This window comes from Hemicordylus capensis, chromosome 8, assembly GCF_027244095.1.
Source record: "Hemicordylus capensis ecotype Gifberg chromosome 8, rHemCap1.1.pri, whole genome shotgun sequence".
Classification (NCBI taxonomy): Eukaryota; Metazoa; Chordata; class Lepidosauria; order Squamata; family Cordylidae; genus Hemicordylus; species Hemicordylus capensis.
In genome coordinates this window covers 10,308,160-10,326,880 of record NC_069664.1, presented here as the reverse complement: position 1 = coordinate 10,326,880, position 18,721 = coordinate 10,308,160, and the positions used below count along the sequence as shown (strand labels likewise).

The 18,721-nt window shown below is 49.4% G+C and overlaps 1 protein-coding gene across 4 annotated transcripts in view; it reads left to right on the top strand.

The window, feature by feature from the left end:
• FAM178B (family with sequence similarity 178 member B) overlaps window positions 1-17,275 on the top strand; it is a 180,874-nt gene extending 163,599 nt beyond the window's left edge. For all 4 annotated transcript variants that reach the window (XM_053270225.1, XM_053270226.1, XM_053270223.1 and 1 more), the window contains 3 exons: window positions 5,971-6,048; window positions 9,482-9,649; window positions 16,899-17,275. In XM_053270225.1, coding sequence (XP_053126200.1) covers window positions 5,971-6,048; window positions 9,482-9,649; window positions 16,899-16,919 — 267 coding nt within the window. In that variant the 3' untranslated portion in view covers window positions 16,920-17,275. The remainder of the gene's footprint in view (window positions 1-5,970; window positions 6,049-9,481; window positions 9,650-16,898) is intronic.
• Window positions 17,276-18,721: the final 1,446 nt, after the last annotated feature.

Sequence of the window (18,721 nt, the reverse complement as noted above, 5' to 3'; positions counted from 1 at the left end):
TGGCAGATGAGCAAATTCCCTGCCTCTTGCTTTGATCTTGCTTTGATCTAACTCATGACAGGAGTGTGCACAATTCCGAAACTAGGGTCCGAAGCTTCTCCAGCCCTCATAATGATCCTGGGGGACACACACACCCCACACCTACAATTTTATTGTGGCATAAGCATTTGAGGATTCAATCAGACATTGCCAGTTGCATGAAGTGTGTCCCCAGTTGACAAGCATCCACACAGACACGGGACAAATAGGGGGGAAATGGCAAAAGAGCTGGAACCCAAAGGCCATGAAATGGAAGAGATATGGAAGGTCTGTGACCTTTATACAGAGCTCAAACATACACCCGATAAGAACAGAAGCTAGAAAGATTGTGCTATCACTAATTGCCACTGTAGTGATTGGCCGTGGTGCTTATCTCCTCTACATTTGAGCTACACGAAGAAATGCCACCGGCTTCATCTCTTTCACGGCGTGGCCTTTTGACCCCACTGTTTACAATCGGTTTTCTCTATAGCCATGTACATACGTCTCTGCCAGCTTTGGATAACAGCATCATGCATTTGACCCAGCTGGGCTCCTAGTCTAAGCAAGCTTATGCCACAATAGATCTGTGTGAGTGTAAAGGTGCCACACAGGGTCCTTTGTCGCAACAAATTGGGCCACCCCTCTGGAATTTTAAAAAACAAAGGCAGGCCTTCAGCAAATATAGGATCAGTGGTCCTAAACTGGAGGATGAAACTGAAGCTCCAGTCCGAAAGCCAGGACTTGGACTTGATGCACAGCCTTGTGTTATGCTTGTGGGTGCAAGATACTCCATGAGTTTTGCACCCACCCTGTGGCAGCTTCGCCGGTCACCAGTCCGCTCCCGGGCTAGATTCAAGGTCTTGTCTTTTAAAGCCCTACATGACTTGGGGCTGGGGTATCTGTCAGACCACATTCACCCATATAAACCTGCCAGGGACCTCTGCTCAGTGCTCAGGCACTGCTCATGGCCCCACCACTAACAGAGATCTCATTGCTGGGGACTAGAGTCAGGGCCTTTTCGGTTGTGGCCCCTCGACTTTGGAATCCCCTCCCCGAAGAGCTTCACCATGTCTCCTCTCTTAGCGTTTTTAAAAAACAATTACAGACACATCTTTCTAAAGAGGCTTTTAAATGTCTGATCGTGTATGTGGTAGGTCTTTTAGTTTCTTAGTTCTTAGTTTTTAGCCTTTTTTTATTGATAACCTTTAATTTGAAACTTTTAAAATTGTATTAATCTTTTACTTTATAGTGTATCTGTTTTGTGAATCTTGTGAGCTGCCCCAAGCAGTAGTGTACTGGAGGGGTGGGGTATTAATATTTTAAATAAATAATAAAGATATAAGTGATACTAAGGCATTTCCATGCAAGTATCTCCAATTGGTGGTAGTGCAGGAAAGGTGTTTCTTCAACAAATCGGAAGCTGTAGACTTGTTTATGCAACTGCTGGCAGCGGGACAGGAGGAGCAGCAAAGCCGAGTGTTTGCAAAGATCCAGGTAGGAAGAGGGGAGAGCAATCGTGTGCAAGGTGGCAGCCAGGTAGGACGGGTGTGGCCAACCCACATGCAGTCCTCAGCATTTTACCAAAAAGGCATCCTACCCGTCTCCCGCATGATTGCTTTCCTCTCCTGCCTTGATCTCTGCAAACGCATTACGGCTGATCAGGAGCACACCTGGCTCTCCTACGCAGGCTGGGCACCATACCTACCCTGCCAGCAGTTGTGAGAACAAGCCTAGTGTGTCTGAGATAGGCCTCTGGGCCAAATCCAGCCATCAGAGGGATGCCATTTAACCTGAGAGCTGCCTGGAGGCCCCTTGAGGACTCTGGACCTCTATTTGGACCTCTACCTGATTTGTGCTTGCAGATCTGCTGCCCTGCAAGGCTGATGCCTCTTTGATTCTTTCTTTCTTTCTTTCTTTCTTTCTTTCTTTCTTTCTTTCTTTCTTTCTTTCTTTCTTTCTTTCTTTTCTAAACCACGCCATCCAAAGGCTCTTTGCCTCCTCCACCTGTGTCTCCCTTGTGTGTTTGATGATGCCAAAAGTCTCCAGCATTTTCTCTTTGAAAGCAAAGTCAGCTTGATCGCTCAGTCTCTGGAAGGTCCCAAGGAAGGGAAGAAGATGCAACACTATTTTTGCCACCATAGAGGCAGAGGCACAGTTTGGATGTTTTGCTTCAAGCACCAACACATCTTCCTTTCAGAAAGCCTATGAGGAGAGCTGGTCTTGTGGCAGCCATCATGAATGGTCCCCTTTGTTAAGCAGGGTCTGTCTTGGTTTGCATTTGAATGTAAGACTACCTGTGAGGGCTGTAAGATATCCCCCTTAGGTAAAGTAAAGTAAAGTTGGGCTGTCAAGGTGTCGACTCCTGGCGACCACAGAATCCTGTGGTTTTCTTTGTTAGAATACAGGAGGGGTTGACCATTGCCTACTCCCGCACAGTATGTAGGGTTGTCATATTCAAGCTTTCCAAATCCAGGTGCCTAATTTGCATATTATGTAAATAGGCTTGAAAATAATTTTTGAGCAGAGTAGCGACTGCACGTTTTGCTCCATAATTCTGCTTCTACAAGGGAAAGAGCTTAGTGGTGGTTTTTTTTGTGTGTTTGTTTTTTTGTTTTTTAAATGAAAGCTGAAATCCCGGTGAATCTGGGTGGGATAAGCAATCTGGGTGAGGTACTTAAAACCCAGGTGAAACTCAGAATTTCAGGGGGCATGGCAACTCTACCCTTAGGGGATGGGGCTGTAGCTCAGTGGAAGAGCATGTGCTTGCATGCAGAAGGTCCCAGGTTCAATCCCTGGCAGCATCTCCAAGTAGGGCTGTGGGTGTGGAGACTCCTGCCTGAAACCTTGGAGAGCTGCTGCCAGTCAGTGTAGGCAGTACTGAGCTAGATGGACCAAGGGTCTGGCTCAGTAGGTAGCTTCCTATGTTCCCTTGCTCCTTTCCCTAGGCCATTACTTGGTCTTCCCAACTAACTCCACCAGGAAGTGGGACCCCCCCACCCCTCTGGTCACTGCCAGCTTTTAACTACCCTCTGACCTGGAAACAGGGGCCAGCTGATGGAGAATTCCCCAGGAGTTTGTTAGCAACTGCACCATCCTTTCTCCCTCCTTGAAGCTCTTTGAGGGGAGAGGTCCTGATCTTGCGCAGAGTTCTTGTGCAGGAACTTGTGTAGGAGAACCTTCCGGGTTGATTCTTTGCTGCATGTTACCCGCTCCGATTCTGCCGTATCATCCATTGTGAGAGGTCACAATTCCAGCTCTGCAACTTGGAAGGCTCGGCTTGGCCCTTATTTAACTACCATGCTTGCTGTTGGTACATGCATTACTGTGCGTTGTTCCATTTTATCGCCTATGCAATCTTGGCTCATTATCAGCTCAATTAAGTCTCATGTTTAGCATTGCTCAGTCAACCTTCTTTAAACCTCGGCTATGGTCGGATCCTTTCTTGCACAGGAAGAATTTGAAAATAATTTCCAAGGCTCTTCGCTATTTTTCAAGTGGGGACCACTTTGGCAAAAAAAAAAAAAACTTCCACGTGAGAGCCATTTCCCATGGCACTGACCATGGGAAAAGGCTCCGTGCAATGCTGCACATGGCGCTGACCGTGGGAATTGAATCTGCGCAATGCTGCACTTTTCCCAGAGGCAGGAGGGCCCTTTAAGCTAAACAGAACCATGCCAAGCCCCGGCGCCATTTTGTAAGTCATGCTCGTAGCACTGGGAAGTGTAATCCTCACGGCTGGCCCTGGCCCTGGGGTTCTTGGCACCCCCCTAGGCAAAGTTTTAATTGGTACCCCGTCCAGCTGAGAAGACCAGAGCCTTAGCTCCCGTGCAGATGACCAGCGAATGACTAGCCCCCTTTCATTTGAGGGGTCCCCCTGCTAACCTCTGCTAACTGGGCAAAGAGGCACCTTTTTCCGTGGTGATTCTCTTTATTTAGCAGGGGGAGAGTAACTGGCCATCTCCACCCCCAGCACAGTACTTCCAGTGACTGTTGCTGGTGTGTGTCTTATGTTTCTTTTTAGCTTGTGAGCCCTTTGGGGACAGGGTTCCATCTTATTTGTTCGTTATTTCTCTATGCAAACCGCCCTGAGCCATTTTTGGAAGGGCGGTATAGAAATCGGAATAATAATAATAATAATAATAATAATAATAATAATAATAATAATAATAATAATACAGTGGGAGAGAGTTGAGATCTCCAATCTATTATGGTGTCATCCCCAGCCAAAGCGGGGCCAGGGGTGATGGGAGTCATAGTCCAACATCTGCAGGAGGGATGAAATTGGGCAGCCTTGGCTTAAGGAGATGTGTGCATGTGTGGTCCCCTTAAGTGGCACAGCAGGGAAATGCTTGACTGACAAGCAGAAGGTTGCCGGTTCAAATCCCTGCTGGTACTATATCGGGCAACAACAATATAGGAAGATGCTGAAAGGCATCCTCTCATACTGTGCGGAGGAGGCAATTGTAAACCCCTCCTGTATTCTACCAAAGACAACCACAGAGCTCTGTGGGCACCAGGAGTCAAAATCAACTTGACGGCACACTTTACTTTATGTGTGTATGTATATATATGTGTGTGTGTGTGTGTGTGTGTCTTCAAGTGTCTGCAATTGTTGCCCCACTCCTAGTTCAGTTTGAGAGGGGGACAAGGGAGATGCAACTCAAACCCAAACAGTACAGGCAGAGTTGTCATTCTCTGGGGATGAAAGAACCTCTCCTGTGAGTGGGGGCCTGGGGGTGAGATGGGGAGGCATGAAGCCAGCCCGCTGGAGAGCTTTCTGGGCGGGAAGGACAGCTGTTGGTGGTGAGGATGAGGCCTCCAAGCAAGCCACAGGACCCTGCCCTACCACGTCGGCTTGTCTTCTGCTTGGAAGAAGAAGAGCCAAGGAGGAAAGCTGGCAAGGAGCAGCAGCAAAGCTGAGTCACCTGGCAGCTGGAAAGGGCTTGGAAGGGATTCTGGTCCACCGCCACAGGACCGACTGCGGACCAAGCTGGGCTGAGCTTTTCTTTTTTGCAGGGAAATGTTAATTGACACTCTGCACCAGACTCCTCTGTCCTCTCACCTCCGCGCAGGGGCCTTTCTTCTTGCTCCAGTGCTGGAGTTGCCAGGCCCCCCCGAGATTCCGGGTTTCACCCAGATTGCTGAGCCCAGCCAGATTCGCCCGGATTTCAGCTTCCATTGAAAAAAAAGAAAAGAAAAGCTAAGCTCTAGCCCTTGTAGAAGCGGAGTTATGGAGCAAAATGTGCAGTCTGCCCAGAAATCGTTTTCAAGCCCATTTTCGAACTAATGTTTTCCTTTTTCTGTTTTTATGTTGTTGTAAACTGCCCAGAGACGTAGGTTTTGGGCAGTATAAAAATATGTTAAATTAATAAATAAATTTACGCAATATGCAAATTAGGCACCCAGATTTGGAAAGCCAGAATATGGCAACCCTATCTGTCCACCTCGCTCTCTGTCCACTTCTCACTCAGAGCCCACAGCCAGCAGCATGGCACAGTGGTTAGAGCAGGCTGCACAGCTTCAGCTCTCCAGCTCCAGTTGGACTACAGCTCCCATCCAGTGGTGGATTAACGGAGAGGCAGAGGAGGCATTTGCCTATGGCGACAAAATTTGAGGAGCAGCAGATTTTGCCCCTCCTCACATTTTGCCATCCCTCCCTGTGGGTAGCGGCGTCTGCAGCAAGGGTGGAGTGGGTGAGGAGAAAGTTCCCCCCTTTTACCTTATATATAAATTTATTTATTTATTTATTTATTTATTTAGCATATTTTTATACTGCCAAAACGCAAGTTCTCTGGGTGGTTTACAAGGGGTTCTCAAAGGCCATCGTGGCTGGAGATGATGGGAGTTGTAGTCCAACAACATCTGGGGACCCCTCTTTGAGAAGCCCTGCCTCGGGCAGACATTTCCCTCCCCTGGATGAACAGTTTCCCTTTCTCTCTCCTCCCGCAGGCCTGCTATCTCTGCTACAGTCTCCTGAAGTTAGCCAACGTGGTGGTGGGAACCCACAGTGGGTCTCCGAGGGAGCAGGTGAGTCCGAATCCAGGGGAAGGCGAGCCGAGAGCCGGTTCGGTAAGAAGGAGGCTGAGCTCAGGCCAAGCTAAGCGAGCAGCTCCTTCACGAGGAGTGAGGCGGCGGGGGGGGGGGGGGACCCATAATAATTGAACCACACATGACATTTAGCCTGGTGGAGGAGAAGTTCTGGCGAGAGCCCAGCTTTGTGGGCAGCACAAATTACAGCTTCACAGCTCCGCTGGAGCCAGCTCGCTCGTGCAGGGCACAGAAGCGCAAAAGTGCTGGCTCAGAGGAACTGTGGGGCCAGCGACGGTGCCGTCTCGAATCCTCTTGTGGATCTCCGATAACAAAGGAGTACGAAGGGCAAACTACATAGCAGCCCGTGGTGGGGGCAGGATGGAGAGTGGGAAAGCCGGGGAAGGGCTTTAAAGGCCATTAATAATAATAATAATAATAATAATAATAATAATTATTATTATTATTATTATTACATTTCTATCCCGCTCCTCCTCCAAGGAGCCCAGAGCGGTGTACCGCATACTTGAGTTTCTCTTTCACAACAACCCTGTGAGGTAGGCTAGGCTGAGAGAGAAGTGACTGGCCCAGAGGCACCCAGCTAGTTTCATGGCTGAATGGGGATTTGAACTCGGGTCTCCCCAGTCCTAGTCCAGCACTCTAGCCACTACACCACGCTGGCTCACTTTGAAATTTGTGCGCAACATGTAGCTTGATCTAGAGCTCTCCATAGGAACACAGGAAGCTGCTTCCTGCTGAAGTCCAGCTAGCTCAGTAGTGCCTTCACTGACCGGCAGCAGCACTCCAAGGTTTCAGGCAAGAGTCTCTCCCTACTGGAGATGCTGCCTGGGACTGAATATGGGACCTTCTCCATGCAAGCAGATGGTCTTCACCCCAACCCCTGAGACAGGGGTGTCTGGCTGTAGCTCTCCAGTTGTTTTTGGCCTACAACTCCCATATTGCCTGGCTCCTTGCCAGTGTGACTGGGGATGATGGGAGTTGTAGGCCAAAAACAGCTGGAGGGCTGCAGCTGGACACCCCCTGCCTTACTGTGCTCCCATGTAGTCTCCCATTCAAGTGCAGACCAAGGGAGACCCTGCTTAGCAAAGGGGACAATTCATGCTCCTGACCACAAGACCAACTCTCCTCCCCTAATCCTCCTCCCCCCCCCCTCGCTGCTCCTTTCAAGGTGACCCTATGTTGACTTGCCCCATATATATACAGCATCAGCTTGGACTGTTACCAGTTCAGGCTGCAGACAGGGGTTCAAATTCTTCACCACCAAAACCGAAAGCTTCTTCCACTGCCCGCTCAAGAGTGAGCATGTCAGGCAGAAGCGTTCAGCCGTTCAACTAATGGTCTTTAGATGTCCATGAGGAAGAAATAGCCCCTGCCCTGGGAGTGTGCCACCAACCAACCAGGATGCAGGAACATAGGAAGCTGCCATATACTGAGTCAGACCATTGGTCTATCTAGCTCAGTATTGTCTTCACAGACTGGTAGCAGCTTCTCCAAGGGTGCAGGCAGGAATCTCTCTCAGCCCGATCTTGGAGATGCTGCCAGGGAGGGAACTTGGAACCTAGATATTCTTCCCAGAGCAGCTCCATCCCTTGAGGGGAATATCTTACAGTGCTTACACTTCTAGTCTCCCCTTCATATGCAACCAGGGCGGACCCTGCTTAGCTAAGGGGACAAGTCATGCTTGCTACCACACGACCAGCTCTCCTCTCCAGACCAGCAGAATTCAGCTTTCTCTGGTGGTAGAATTTCAATTAATGAAGCCCTCTAAAACAGGACAAATATATATATATAATAAATAAATATGCGACAAGAACAACAACAAAATATTTACATACAGTTTCAGCTTTTCAACAAACGTTTCCAATGTGGTTTGGAAACTTAGAGAAATAACAAATAAATAAATAAGATGGATCCCTGCCCCCGAAGGGCTCACAATCTAAAAAGAAACGTATGATAGACACCAGCAACAGTCACTGGAGGGATGTAGTGCTGGGGATGGATAGGGCCAGTTACTCTCCCCCTGCTAAATACAAGAGAATCACCATGTTAAAAGGGTGCCTCTTTGCCCCGTTAGCAAGTGATAATTTTAAAGCTTCCAAAACCAGTAAATGTGAGTAAAATCTCTTGGGTGGGGGGCAGGTTTCCAAATTCAAACTTTGCCTAGGGAGCCAAAAAAAACCCAGGGCCAGCCCTGAGGACAGGCTGTGCTCCTTGCATGACTTCCAAAATGGCCCTTGGGCTTGGCCAGGGGCGGATTAAGTGGGCCCACTAGGAGCTCTCGCCGCCGTGCAGTGGCAGCTTTAAAAGTTTTTTTTTTAAGTAAATTTTTTTAAAAGCTTTAACTTGCTGCTCCTGTAGGATTTGCCGCCATAGGCAATTGCCTCTATGGCCTCTGCAGTCATCCGCCTTTGGGCTTGGCATGGCTCTGTTTAACTTGAAGGGCCCTCCTGCCCCTGGGGAAAGTGCAGCATGGCACAGAGGTCAGCACCATGGCAAAGGGCTCCCCTGTGGAAGGGTGGGTTTTTTTTTGCCAAAGTGGCCCCTGCTTGAAAAATAGCGAAGAGCACTGACAAATTAACAAGGGCAATAGAGTTGTCTTTCAAAAATATATATATATAATCAAAAAATGAAATATCCAATATATAATATACAAAACGGGTAAAGAAGAGACCAGAAAATTGCTAATAAATATAAAGAAAAGAAGGAAGTTCTAATCTAAAATACAAATGGAGAGTTTGTCAGTGGTTAATTCCTGGCCAGGTGCATTTCAGCCTCTCCTGGTTTTCCTCAGCGGCCCAATCAATGAGTTGAATTGGAGTCCCCAACTAACTGAACAAAGAGGCACCTTTTAAAAGCGGTGATTCTCTTGCATTTAGCAGGGGGAGAGCCACTGGCCCTATCCAGCCCCAGCACAGCATCCTTCCAGTGGCTGTTGCTGGTGTCTATTTTATGTTTCTTTTTTAGATTATGAGCCCTTTGGGGACAGGGAACCATTCTCTCTCTCTCGCTCTCAACCACTTTGGGAACTTTTTGTTGAAAAGCTGTATATTTGTATTCGAGTCTCCAGACTTGCACGCCTCCTTTGTTTTGGTTAGTGGTCAGTCGTCTCTCCTTGCAACAGGCTCTCACCCTGAGATGACTACTTTCCTTCAAGTCTCTAGGGAAGAAAGAACCCCTGCCCCAGAAGTGTGGTACCAATCAACCAGGTCGCAGACTTCTGCTTTTCCTGGTTGCAGAATTTCAATTACTGTGGTACAGAACTTTGAGAGGGGTCGGGACGAAGCACGGTTATTCTCTGCTCTGTTTAAGTGTTACTGTGAGTCACTTCTGTGGCCTTCAGCTGCGCCCCCTCATATATTTATTTCTGCTTTTCTTTCCCCTCTTCCCACCCCCCAACCCCCAACCACCGCAGGGACATCTCCAGAAGCTCTGTGTTCAATTGCAGAGGCACATCAGCACCAGCATCCGGGAGGACGCCTGCCTCATGTACCGGACAGAGCTGAAGAACCTGGTTGTCCATACCTACATCAAGTGGCAGGAGCTGTTCTCTCGGGGCTGGCCCCAGAGCGCCGCCCTGCAGGTAACTTCCCAGTGGGGAGGAACCCTGGCCTTCATCCTTGTCAGTCAAAGCGTCAGCCTGCGGCAGCACAAGGTGGATCGGAGGTGCCACGAAGGGTGACAGTCCAGTCCAACCCAAGGACAATCTCCTGGGAAGTTAGGTTAAAATATATATGCTGCTTTTCAGTTCCCAACGGGTTCCCAAAGGGGCGTGCAATCATAATTGAGAAGGAAAATGTGAAAGGCAGGGCGCAAAGTCACTTGTCTTCACCAGTTTCCAGAAGATCACGACGAAGAGAGGAGAGCTCCTCTTGCAGGAGCAAGAATGGGTTTCCCCCTTTGATAAACAGGGCTTGCCTTGGTCTGCATTTAAATGGGAGACCTCATGAGAGCACTGTAAGGTATTTCCTTTAGGGGATGGGGGCCATAGCTCAGTGGCAGAGCATCTGCTTTGCATGTAGAAGGTCCCAGGTTCACTCCCTGATGGCATCTCCCAGTAGGGCTGAAACCTTGGAGGGCTGCTGCCAATCAGTGTACTGTAGACAATACTGAGCTAGATGGACCATACTGTAGAGCTAGATGGACCAATACTGAGCTAGATGGACCAATACTGAGATGGACCAATACTGTCCTATACTGAGATGGACCAATACTGCTAGATGGACCAATACTGAGCTAGATGGACCAATACTGTAGACAATACTGAGCTAGATGGACCAAGGGTCTGATTCAGTCTATGGCAGCTTCCGATGTTCCTGTGTTACAGCGAAGAGGTAAAATGGACCTTCCCAAAAAGGGAGCTCAAGGCAAGGATCCGGGTGCTGCTGCAGAGAAGACCGTGTCCTACATATCCATCACACGCACTTCAGGTGGTCCTCTTAAGCAGTTAATTGGTCAATACTGTATTTACCCCAATACAAAACAACTCTGAGGAGCTTCTTAAAACACAGAGGTTGAATACAGGTTATACCTCTATTTACCCCAAATGAAGAGGACTTTGAATTTAAGATGAGGCCCTGATTTCTAACATCAAGGACCTCGGGGGCGTGGTGGTGGTGGGGACTAGTCTTGGATTCCGGTAAATACTGTAGAACTGCCTACATTGGGCAGGGGTCCCTGTTAGCTGTTATCCCATTGTACAGGAGAGCTATTCTTGGCGGATTGTGCCCCAATTGGTCTTTCTGGGGGGTACCCTTTGGATATCCCACCTCGGGCATCCAAAAATCTTGAACCAACCCTGTAACAGGTGAGGCCCTGGTAGTTGTGACTCTGCCTCCAGCTGTCCGTGGCTAAACATCGGTTACACGCTAGCCACAAGGGAAAAGGTGGGAAGGGGAAGAGGGATTGGGCAGGCCAGTTTGGGGGCCTGGCTTGATGCCTTCTGAGACGTGGGTTGGCAAAGAAGACTCCAGTTGTCCTCTGAGGCAAGGAGTGGCCAGCCCCTGGCTCACGGCCCTCCTGCAGTTCCCAAGAAGTCTCTTTTCTGCTCCCGTGCAAGCCGGAGGAACTAGTCAGGCAACAGAGCGGGAAGAACCACCAGCCGGAGTCTGTGTGTGCTTGGGCTGAAAGAAAGGGGCACACTTCCTTCAATTGCAAATTCAGGACAGACAAATTCCTTAAATCGCAAATTCAGGACAGACAAAGGCAGCGCTTCCTTACATGAGGCATTGTGAATATGTGGAACTCACTGACACAAGATGTGGCGAGGGCCACTGGATCTGATTAAATAGAGACAGGACAAATTTAGGGAGGAGGAGAGATGTACCACTGGTGATTTGCCAAGATGGCGAAATTGAACCTCCAACCATGTACAGATGCAGTATGCCACTGGCTTTCAATTCCTGGGGAACGGTATTGGGAGAGAACTATTGCATTCATAGGAACATAGGCAGCTGCCATATACGGAGTGAGACCCTTGGTCTATCTAGCTCAGTATTGTCCTCACAGACTGGCAGCGGCTTCTCCAAGGTTGCAGGCAGGAGTCTCTCTTAGCCTTATCTTGGAGATGCCAGAGAAGGAACTTGGAACCTAGATGCTTTTTCCAGAGTGGCCCCATCCCCTAAGGAGAATATCTTACAGTGCTCACACTCCTATTTATTTATTTATTTATTTATTTATTCATTCATTCATTCATTCATTCATTCCATTTATATCCCGCTCTTTCTACAAGGAGCCCAGAACGGTATATTTAGGTTTCTCCTCACAACAACCCTGTAAAGTAGGTTAGGCTGAGAGAGAAGTGACTGGCCCAGAGTCACCCAGCAAGTCTCATGGCTGAAATGGGGATTTGAACTCAGGTCTCCCCGGGCCTAGTTCAGCACTCTAACCACTACACCATGCTGGTTCTCTGACAACCAGGGTGGATCCTACTTAGCTAAGGGGACAAGCCATGCTTGCTACCACAAGACCAGCTCTCCTCTCCTTCCTCTTCTTCTGCTGTATTCCTCTTCATTCTGTAAAGCAAAGTGTGCCATCAAGTTGATTTTGACTCCTGGCGCCCACAGAGCCCTGTGGATTTCTCTGGTAGAATACAGGAGGGGTTTACCATTGCTATCTCCCACGCAGTATGAGATAATGCCTTTCAGCATCTTCCTATATTGCTCCTGCCCAATATAGTACCAGCAGGGATTCGAACCTGCAGCCATCTGCTTGTTAGTCAAGCATTTCCCCGCAGCGCCACTTAAGGTGGCCACCTTCATTCTGTACTTGCCCATTTGAATGCTGAAGTCAAGATACAACCTTTGGGCATACCCAGTGGTGTGTAGTCGCAAATTCAGACATTTGGTCATTCTCCATGAGGACTTCCATAGCCCCACCCACTCCAACACCCACGCCCCCATAGCCCCACCCACCCCGATGGCCACACCCACCACATCAATAGATGCAGTGCATTGGAGAATTCTCTTGCAAGACCCAAGGACAGTTTCCCCATAGGACGGAGCTTGGACCTCGCGTGGTTCTTCACCCAGAGAAGAGCCATCCAGATGGCCAGCCACAAAGGGTGCAGCCTACCTCCTTGTAACAGAAGACAGGGAGGAGGGTCACAAAAATCAATTGTGGTGCGGCATTCAGTTAGGTCACAAACTGCTGAGAGAGCAAGAGCAGCAGATTATTTCTGAGACCCTGGAGGGGGAAACAAAGTACGATGTTCCAGAATTGCACCCCTGCCCATCTCTGCAGCACTACACCACTGGGCGTATCGGACACAGCTGCTCTGCTGAGGTTCTCATTACCTTGTTCTCCATCCCTTCTCCCAGTGACTCCCAGTGACTGGGGGGGGGGGCAGTGGCCGCACCATTGGCATGGTCCCCCCAGGGAGTGAGGATGTCTCTGGAGCTGCTCTTCCATGCCTGGATAGGAAGGTTCAGAAATCCACCCTTTCTGATTTCAGCCAAGGAGGGCATGGAGATTGAAATACGAGGGGAAGGCAAGACTTTTCTGCCAGGCTCAGAAAGCTGCTCGCGGTTGGATAAATTCAAAATTAAATTGCAAAATGTCAGTTTATTTTCAGAGTTCCTTTTTTTAGAGCTCGTAATAGCTAGCTCTAGCAATGTCAGATAAACATTTTTTTTAATGTCAGGGGATTTGTGCGTCGTTAACACACAGACCCATTAAATTGGCTATAAGCGTCAATGTTTAGTGCGCAAAACCAGTGAGTTGCCCAGAAACGCTGGTGCTCCGGAGGAATGACTTCTGTTTCTATTCCCAAGGAGCGCAGGGGGGGGGGCGGTATACGTAGATCTCCCCCATCTCATAAGAACCCTATGTGGTTGGTTAAGCTTGGCATGGGTGACGGGCCCGAGCAGGTTTTGTGATCGGGGGGGGGGGGGATTTGAACATCCATCTCCTGGCCTGAATCCAGCACACTGACTCAGGAGTTCTCAAGAGGTTGTTGGACTACAACTCCCATCATCCCCAGCCTCAGTGGTCCTTGGCTTTGCATGCGGAAGGTCCTAGGTTCAATCCCCGACAGCATTTCCAGGTAGGACTGGAAAAGACTCCTGCCTTGGAGAGCCGCTGCCAGTCAGAGTAGACAAGGCTGAGCTAGATGGACCGATGGCCTGACTCTGTAGGTGGCAGCTTCCTGTGTTCCAATGACTCAGTCTGGTTCCGCCGCCTGAAGTCATAGCAAGGCCTCGGAAGAAGCCTGGGCAGAGAGGGCTGGAGAGAGGAAATGATGTCCATTAGAGTTGTTTAAATCAAGGGGGCTCAGAGCTATTATTGCCCCGTTAATCAGCAATCGCCGGGGCTTAATGAGTTGTCTTTGCTTCCTGATCGCTGGCCCTGCTCTTTTAATCCGATCAGCCAGGCCGCTGTTGAGAGTCAGATGCAGCAGCAGCAGCCGCCTGGGAGCTGGGGCCGGGGGATGAGAGGTGGGTCAGGCCCAGGCGGTGTGGGTCAGACCCACACCTTGGCATGGGCACTTCGGCGTTGCTGATGTTAGTGATGTCAGTGTCTTGGGCAGTTCCTGTGTCATGACCCCCGGTCTGAACCTGAGGAGGGGAAAGCAGTTACATGGGCAGGGGGGCAGCCTTATACTGAGTCAGACCCTGGTCCAGTATTGTCTGCACCAACTGCCAGCATCTCTCCAAGGTATCAAGCAGGAGTCTCTCCCAGGCTCCCAGCCCTACCTGGAGATGCTGCCAGGGATTGAATCTGGGGCCTTCGGCGTGCCAAGCAGATCCTCGGCCACTGAGCTACAGTCCTCCCTGAAAGAGACAGTAAAGCAAGTCAAGACGCTGGGTCCGTCGGTCCCAGTACCGTCTACCCGGACTGGCAGTAGTCTCCAGGTTTCAGGCAGGCCTGGAATGTTGCCGTAGAGTAAACCTGGGACAGAGGATGCGGCCATGACTGGTCCATCTAGCTGTGTATTGTCTTCACAGACTGGCAGCGGCTTCTCCAAGCTTGCAGGCAGGAATCTCTCTCAGCCCTCTCTTGGAGATTCCGCCAGGGATGGAACTTGGAACCCAAATGATCTTCCCAGAGTGGCTGCATCCCCTGAGGGGAATATCTTTCAGTGCTCACACATCAGGTCTCCCATTCTTATGCAACCAGGGTGGACCCTGCTTAGCTAAGGGGACTAGTCATGTTTGCTACCACCAGACCAGCTCTCCTCTCATTAATTTGCATGCAAAGCAGATGCTTTCCCCCTGAGCTATGGCCCCATCTCCTAAGGGGAATATCTTACAGCAGACAGTACTCTTATGTAGTTACCCTTCCAAATGCAAACCAGGGCATAACCTGCTTAGCAAAGGGGTGATTCCTGCTCGCTTCCACAAGACCGGCTCTCCTCCCCAAGGACGATTCGAAATGATTGCTTTTGCCTTCCTTCAAATTAAGAGTTCTTTAATTGATTAAAGCATTACAATCGATTAAAGCATTGCAGTGTTGATAGATCTGCATTTGACTTAAGCAGTGCATGGGCTAGCACTCCTGGGCCCACTTTGTGTATCCAGCTCCCTGCAAGCTCCTTAACCCAAGGGCTGGCCTTTTTAGGAGGTCGGAGGCTAGGCCCAAATTCCTTCTGCTCCTGGGTGAAGGAGGACATAGCCAGTACCCCACCTTGCCTCCCAGGTGGGAGTACAGGTGAAACTCGGAAAATTAGAATATCGTGCAAAAGTCCATTAATTTCAGTAATGCAAATTAAAAGGTGAAACTGATATATGAGACAGACGCATTACATGCAAAGCGAGATAAGTCAAGCCTTAATTTGTTATAATTGTGATGATCATGGCGTACAGCTCATGAGAACCCCAAATCCACAATCCCAGAAAATTAGAATATTACATGGAACCAAGAAGACAAGGATTGTAGAATAGAACAAGATCGGACCTCTGAAAAGTATAAGCATGCATATGTATTCAGTACTTGGTTTGGGCCCCTTTTGCAGCAATTACTGCCTCAATGCGGCGTGGCATGGATGCTATCAGCCTGTGGCACTGATGAGGTGTTATGGAAGACCAGGATGCTTCATTAGCGGCCTTCAGCTCTTCTGCATTGTTTGGTCTCATGTCTCTCATCCTTCTCTCGGCAATGCCCCATAGATTCTCTATGGGGTCAGGTCAGGCGAGTTTGCTGGCCAATCAAGCACAGTACACTGTATACTTTTCAGAGGTCCGATATTGTTCTATTCTTCAATCCTTGTCTTCTTGGTTCCATGTAATATTCTAATTTTCTGGGATTGTGGATTTGGGGTTTTCATGAGCTGTATGCCATGATCATCACAATTATAACAAATTAAGGCTTGACTTATCTCACTTTGCATGTAATGCGTCTGTCTCATATATCAGTTTCACCTTTTAATTTGCATTACTGAAATTAATGGACTTTTGCACGATATTCTAATTTTCCGAGTTTCACCTGTAAGTGAGGTTGCCTGCCCACCTCCACCCAAGCCCCCAAAGTTTTGCAGAAGCCGGGTTCACACAATTGTTCAGATCTCGGTTTAATGTGGGTTACTGACATCAGTGTGACTGTGTGAACCCACAACAAAGCCGGAATCTCAGATTCATCTCGGGCCATGAACCACCTTGAGCGGAGTTCACACAATCACACGAATGTTGGTGACCGACATTAAACTTAACTCTTGGTTACCCCAAGACCAGCTCTCCTCCCCTGTCTGTATTTTCAGAAGGTTGTCAAGTGAAGTGAGGATTGTGTTTAATTTTTAAAAAGAGAGGCACCAGGGTTCAAGGCCGCTTGGAAGCTCTGCCATATATCCTAGAAGATCCAGAGGGGCCATAGCTCAGAGACTGAGCTCAAGCCTTGAATGCAGAAGTTTCCAGGTTCAATCCTTGGCATCTCCTGCTAGTCAAGGAAGGACCCCTGCCTGAAACCCTGGAGAGCTGCTGCCAGTCAGTATAGATGAGACTGAGCTAGATGCACCAAAGCTCTGACTCAGTAGGCAGCAGCTCCGTATGTCAAAAGAAGGTCCACTCCGTCATTTAAAGTGTGCAGAGTCAAGTGGTGAGGGAAAGTCACTTTGCGCACGCTTAGAGGCACTTTGTTCTCATTTTGAAATTTCTTCTGTTTCTTTAAAGAAACAGATGGAAGGCAGGCAGTACTAAAAAGACTTGTGGGAGTGGCTAGAGGCTCAGGCCAGTGGGTGATGGGAATTGTAGTCCAACAGCATCTGGGGACCCAAGTGTTAGAACCCCTACTGCGAGAGATTTTTGTCCTCATACCCACTGCCAGCCAGCACTAGGGCAAGCTTCTGCTACAATACCGCTGTTTCCTAAAGAGCTGTCCCTTGCCTTTCTCTCTCACCTTAGGGCCAGAGTGGAAACATCTGATGTTAGGATGCGTCCCGAGAAGACTTCACCAAAGAGAACAAGCAGCCAGGCATCAGCAACGCCAGAGTGTGCATCAGAGAAGGGGGAGAGGAAATGTTCAGCCCTCCCGGCCCTGTTCCTCCATCCTCTTTCCCCATCAAAAGCAGAGGCATTTTAACGTTGGGTTTTCTAACCTTTTGTTTTTCAAAGGAGGGAAGTTCTCGCCAGGGCAAAGCCCAAATGGCACTTGCTATTTATTTAGACAACCTTGGGTCTCTAAGAAGTGTGCTTTCCAAAAGCAGAGGAAAAGCTGGGGGAAAGGAATACCCACTGCTCCCTGTACCGAGGAGGCCAAAATAAATGTCATTTTTAATGGGTTTTATTTCTCTCTCTCCCCGGCTGTTCCCTGAGGTTGTAACAGTAAGTGCTGTGCTGCATGGAGATGGCCCCAGATCAAGGGCACGGGAAAGCCTCTTTGCAAGGCAGGGCTGGATTCTTGTTAATGACAGGAGGGATTGGAGGAGATCAAAGGTTGCAGAGAGGCTTGTGAGCAGAGCTGGATTGGGGGCTGGAGAGGGACCATCAGCCCCAAACCCCAGAGCAGGCACGCAGGGGCAGGCCGGCAGCCTGCTTGCAGAGGCTCCTAGGAAGCTGCCCTATGCCCTGTCCGGTCATTGGTCCATCTAATCAGGCCTGCTCAACGTAGCCCCCCACCCCCAGCTGTTTCTGGACTCCCCTAATCCCCAGCCACAGTGGCCAATAGCCCGGGATTATGGGAGTTGTAGGCCAACATCTGCAGGAGGGCCAAAGTTGAGCAGCCCTGATTATTCTAATCTAACTCAGTACACTGACTGGCAGCAGCTTCTCCAAGGTTTCAGGCAGGAGATACTGCCAGGAATTGAACCTTCTGCATGCAAAGCAGACACATTGAGCTACGGGCCCCATCACCTAAGGGGAATCTCTGACAGCATTCACATGTACTCTTCCGTCCACGTGCAAACCTGCCTTAGCAAAGGGGGCAATTCATGCTCGCTACCCACAAGGCTTCACCTTAAGTGGCGCAGCGGGGAAATGCTTGATTAACAAGCAGAAGGTTGCCGCTTCGAATCCCTGCTGGTGTGTTTCTCCATCGGAAGGTTGCCAGATTTGGCTTTTTTTGGGTTACGGCCCATTTGACCCACGAGTATACCCCTTGGGTTCTGGCAACCTCTATCCAGCAGCAGCGATACAGGAAGATGCTGAAAGGCATCATCTCATACTGCACGGGAGGAGGCAATGGTCAACCCCTCCTGTATTCTACCAAAGACAACCACAGGGCACCAGGAGTCTGTGGGCACCAGGAGTCGAAATCAACTTGACGGCACACTTTACCTTTTACCACAAGACCAGTTCTCCCCCACACCTGCCCCGCACCCCCCAGGTTCAGTCCCTGACATCTCTCGTTGAAAGGCTCTTCTTGGGTATCCGAAAGATCCTCTTGGAGAGCCCTGCAGTGTGTGTGCAATGGAGCCTTTAGAAGGCTGCATATAAAGCCACAATCTCTGCCTCCTTCTCCGGATGGAGCTTCATATGTAACATGACACTGTAGCCAGCCGGGCTTCTGGCTCCTCAAAGGGGTCATGGCAGCTCTGAGGAGTGTGTTGGCTGAGGAAAAGGCAGCCAGAGTGAGCCAGCTGGAGATGAAACAGGATTGCAAGATAACCCTCTGTGACCCGGATCGCTCAGACCTTACAGCGAGGACTCTCATGCTTTGTGGCTGGAGTGGATGGGAGTTGTCATCCAGCAGTTTGGGGATCCCAGGATTCAAGCTGAAATGTTCCACA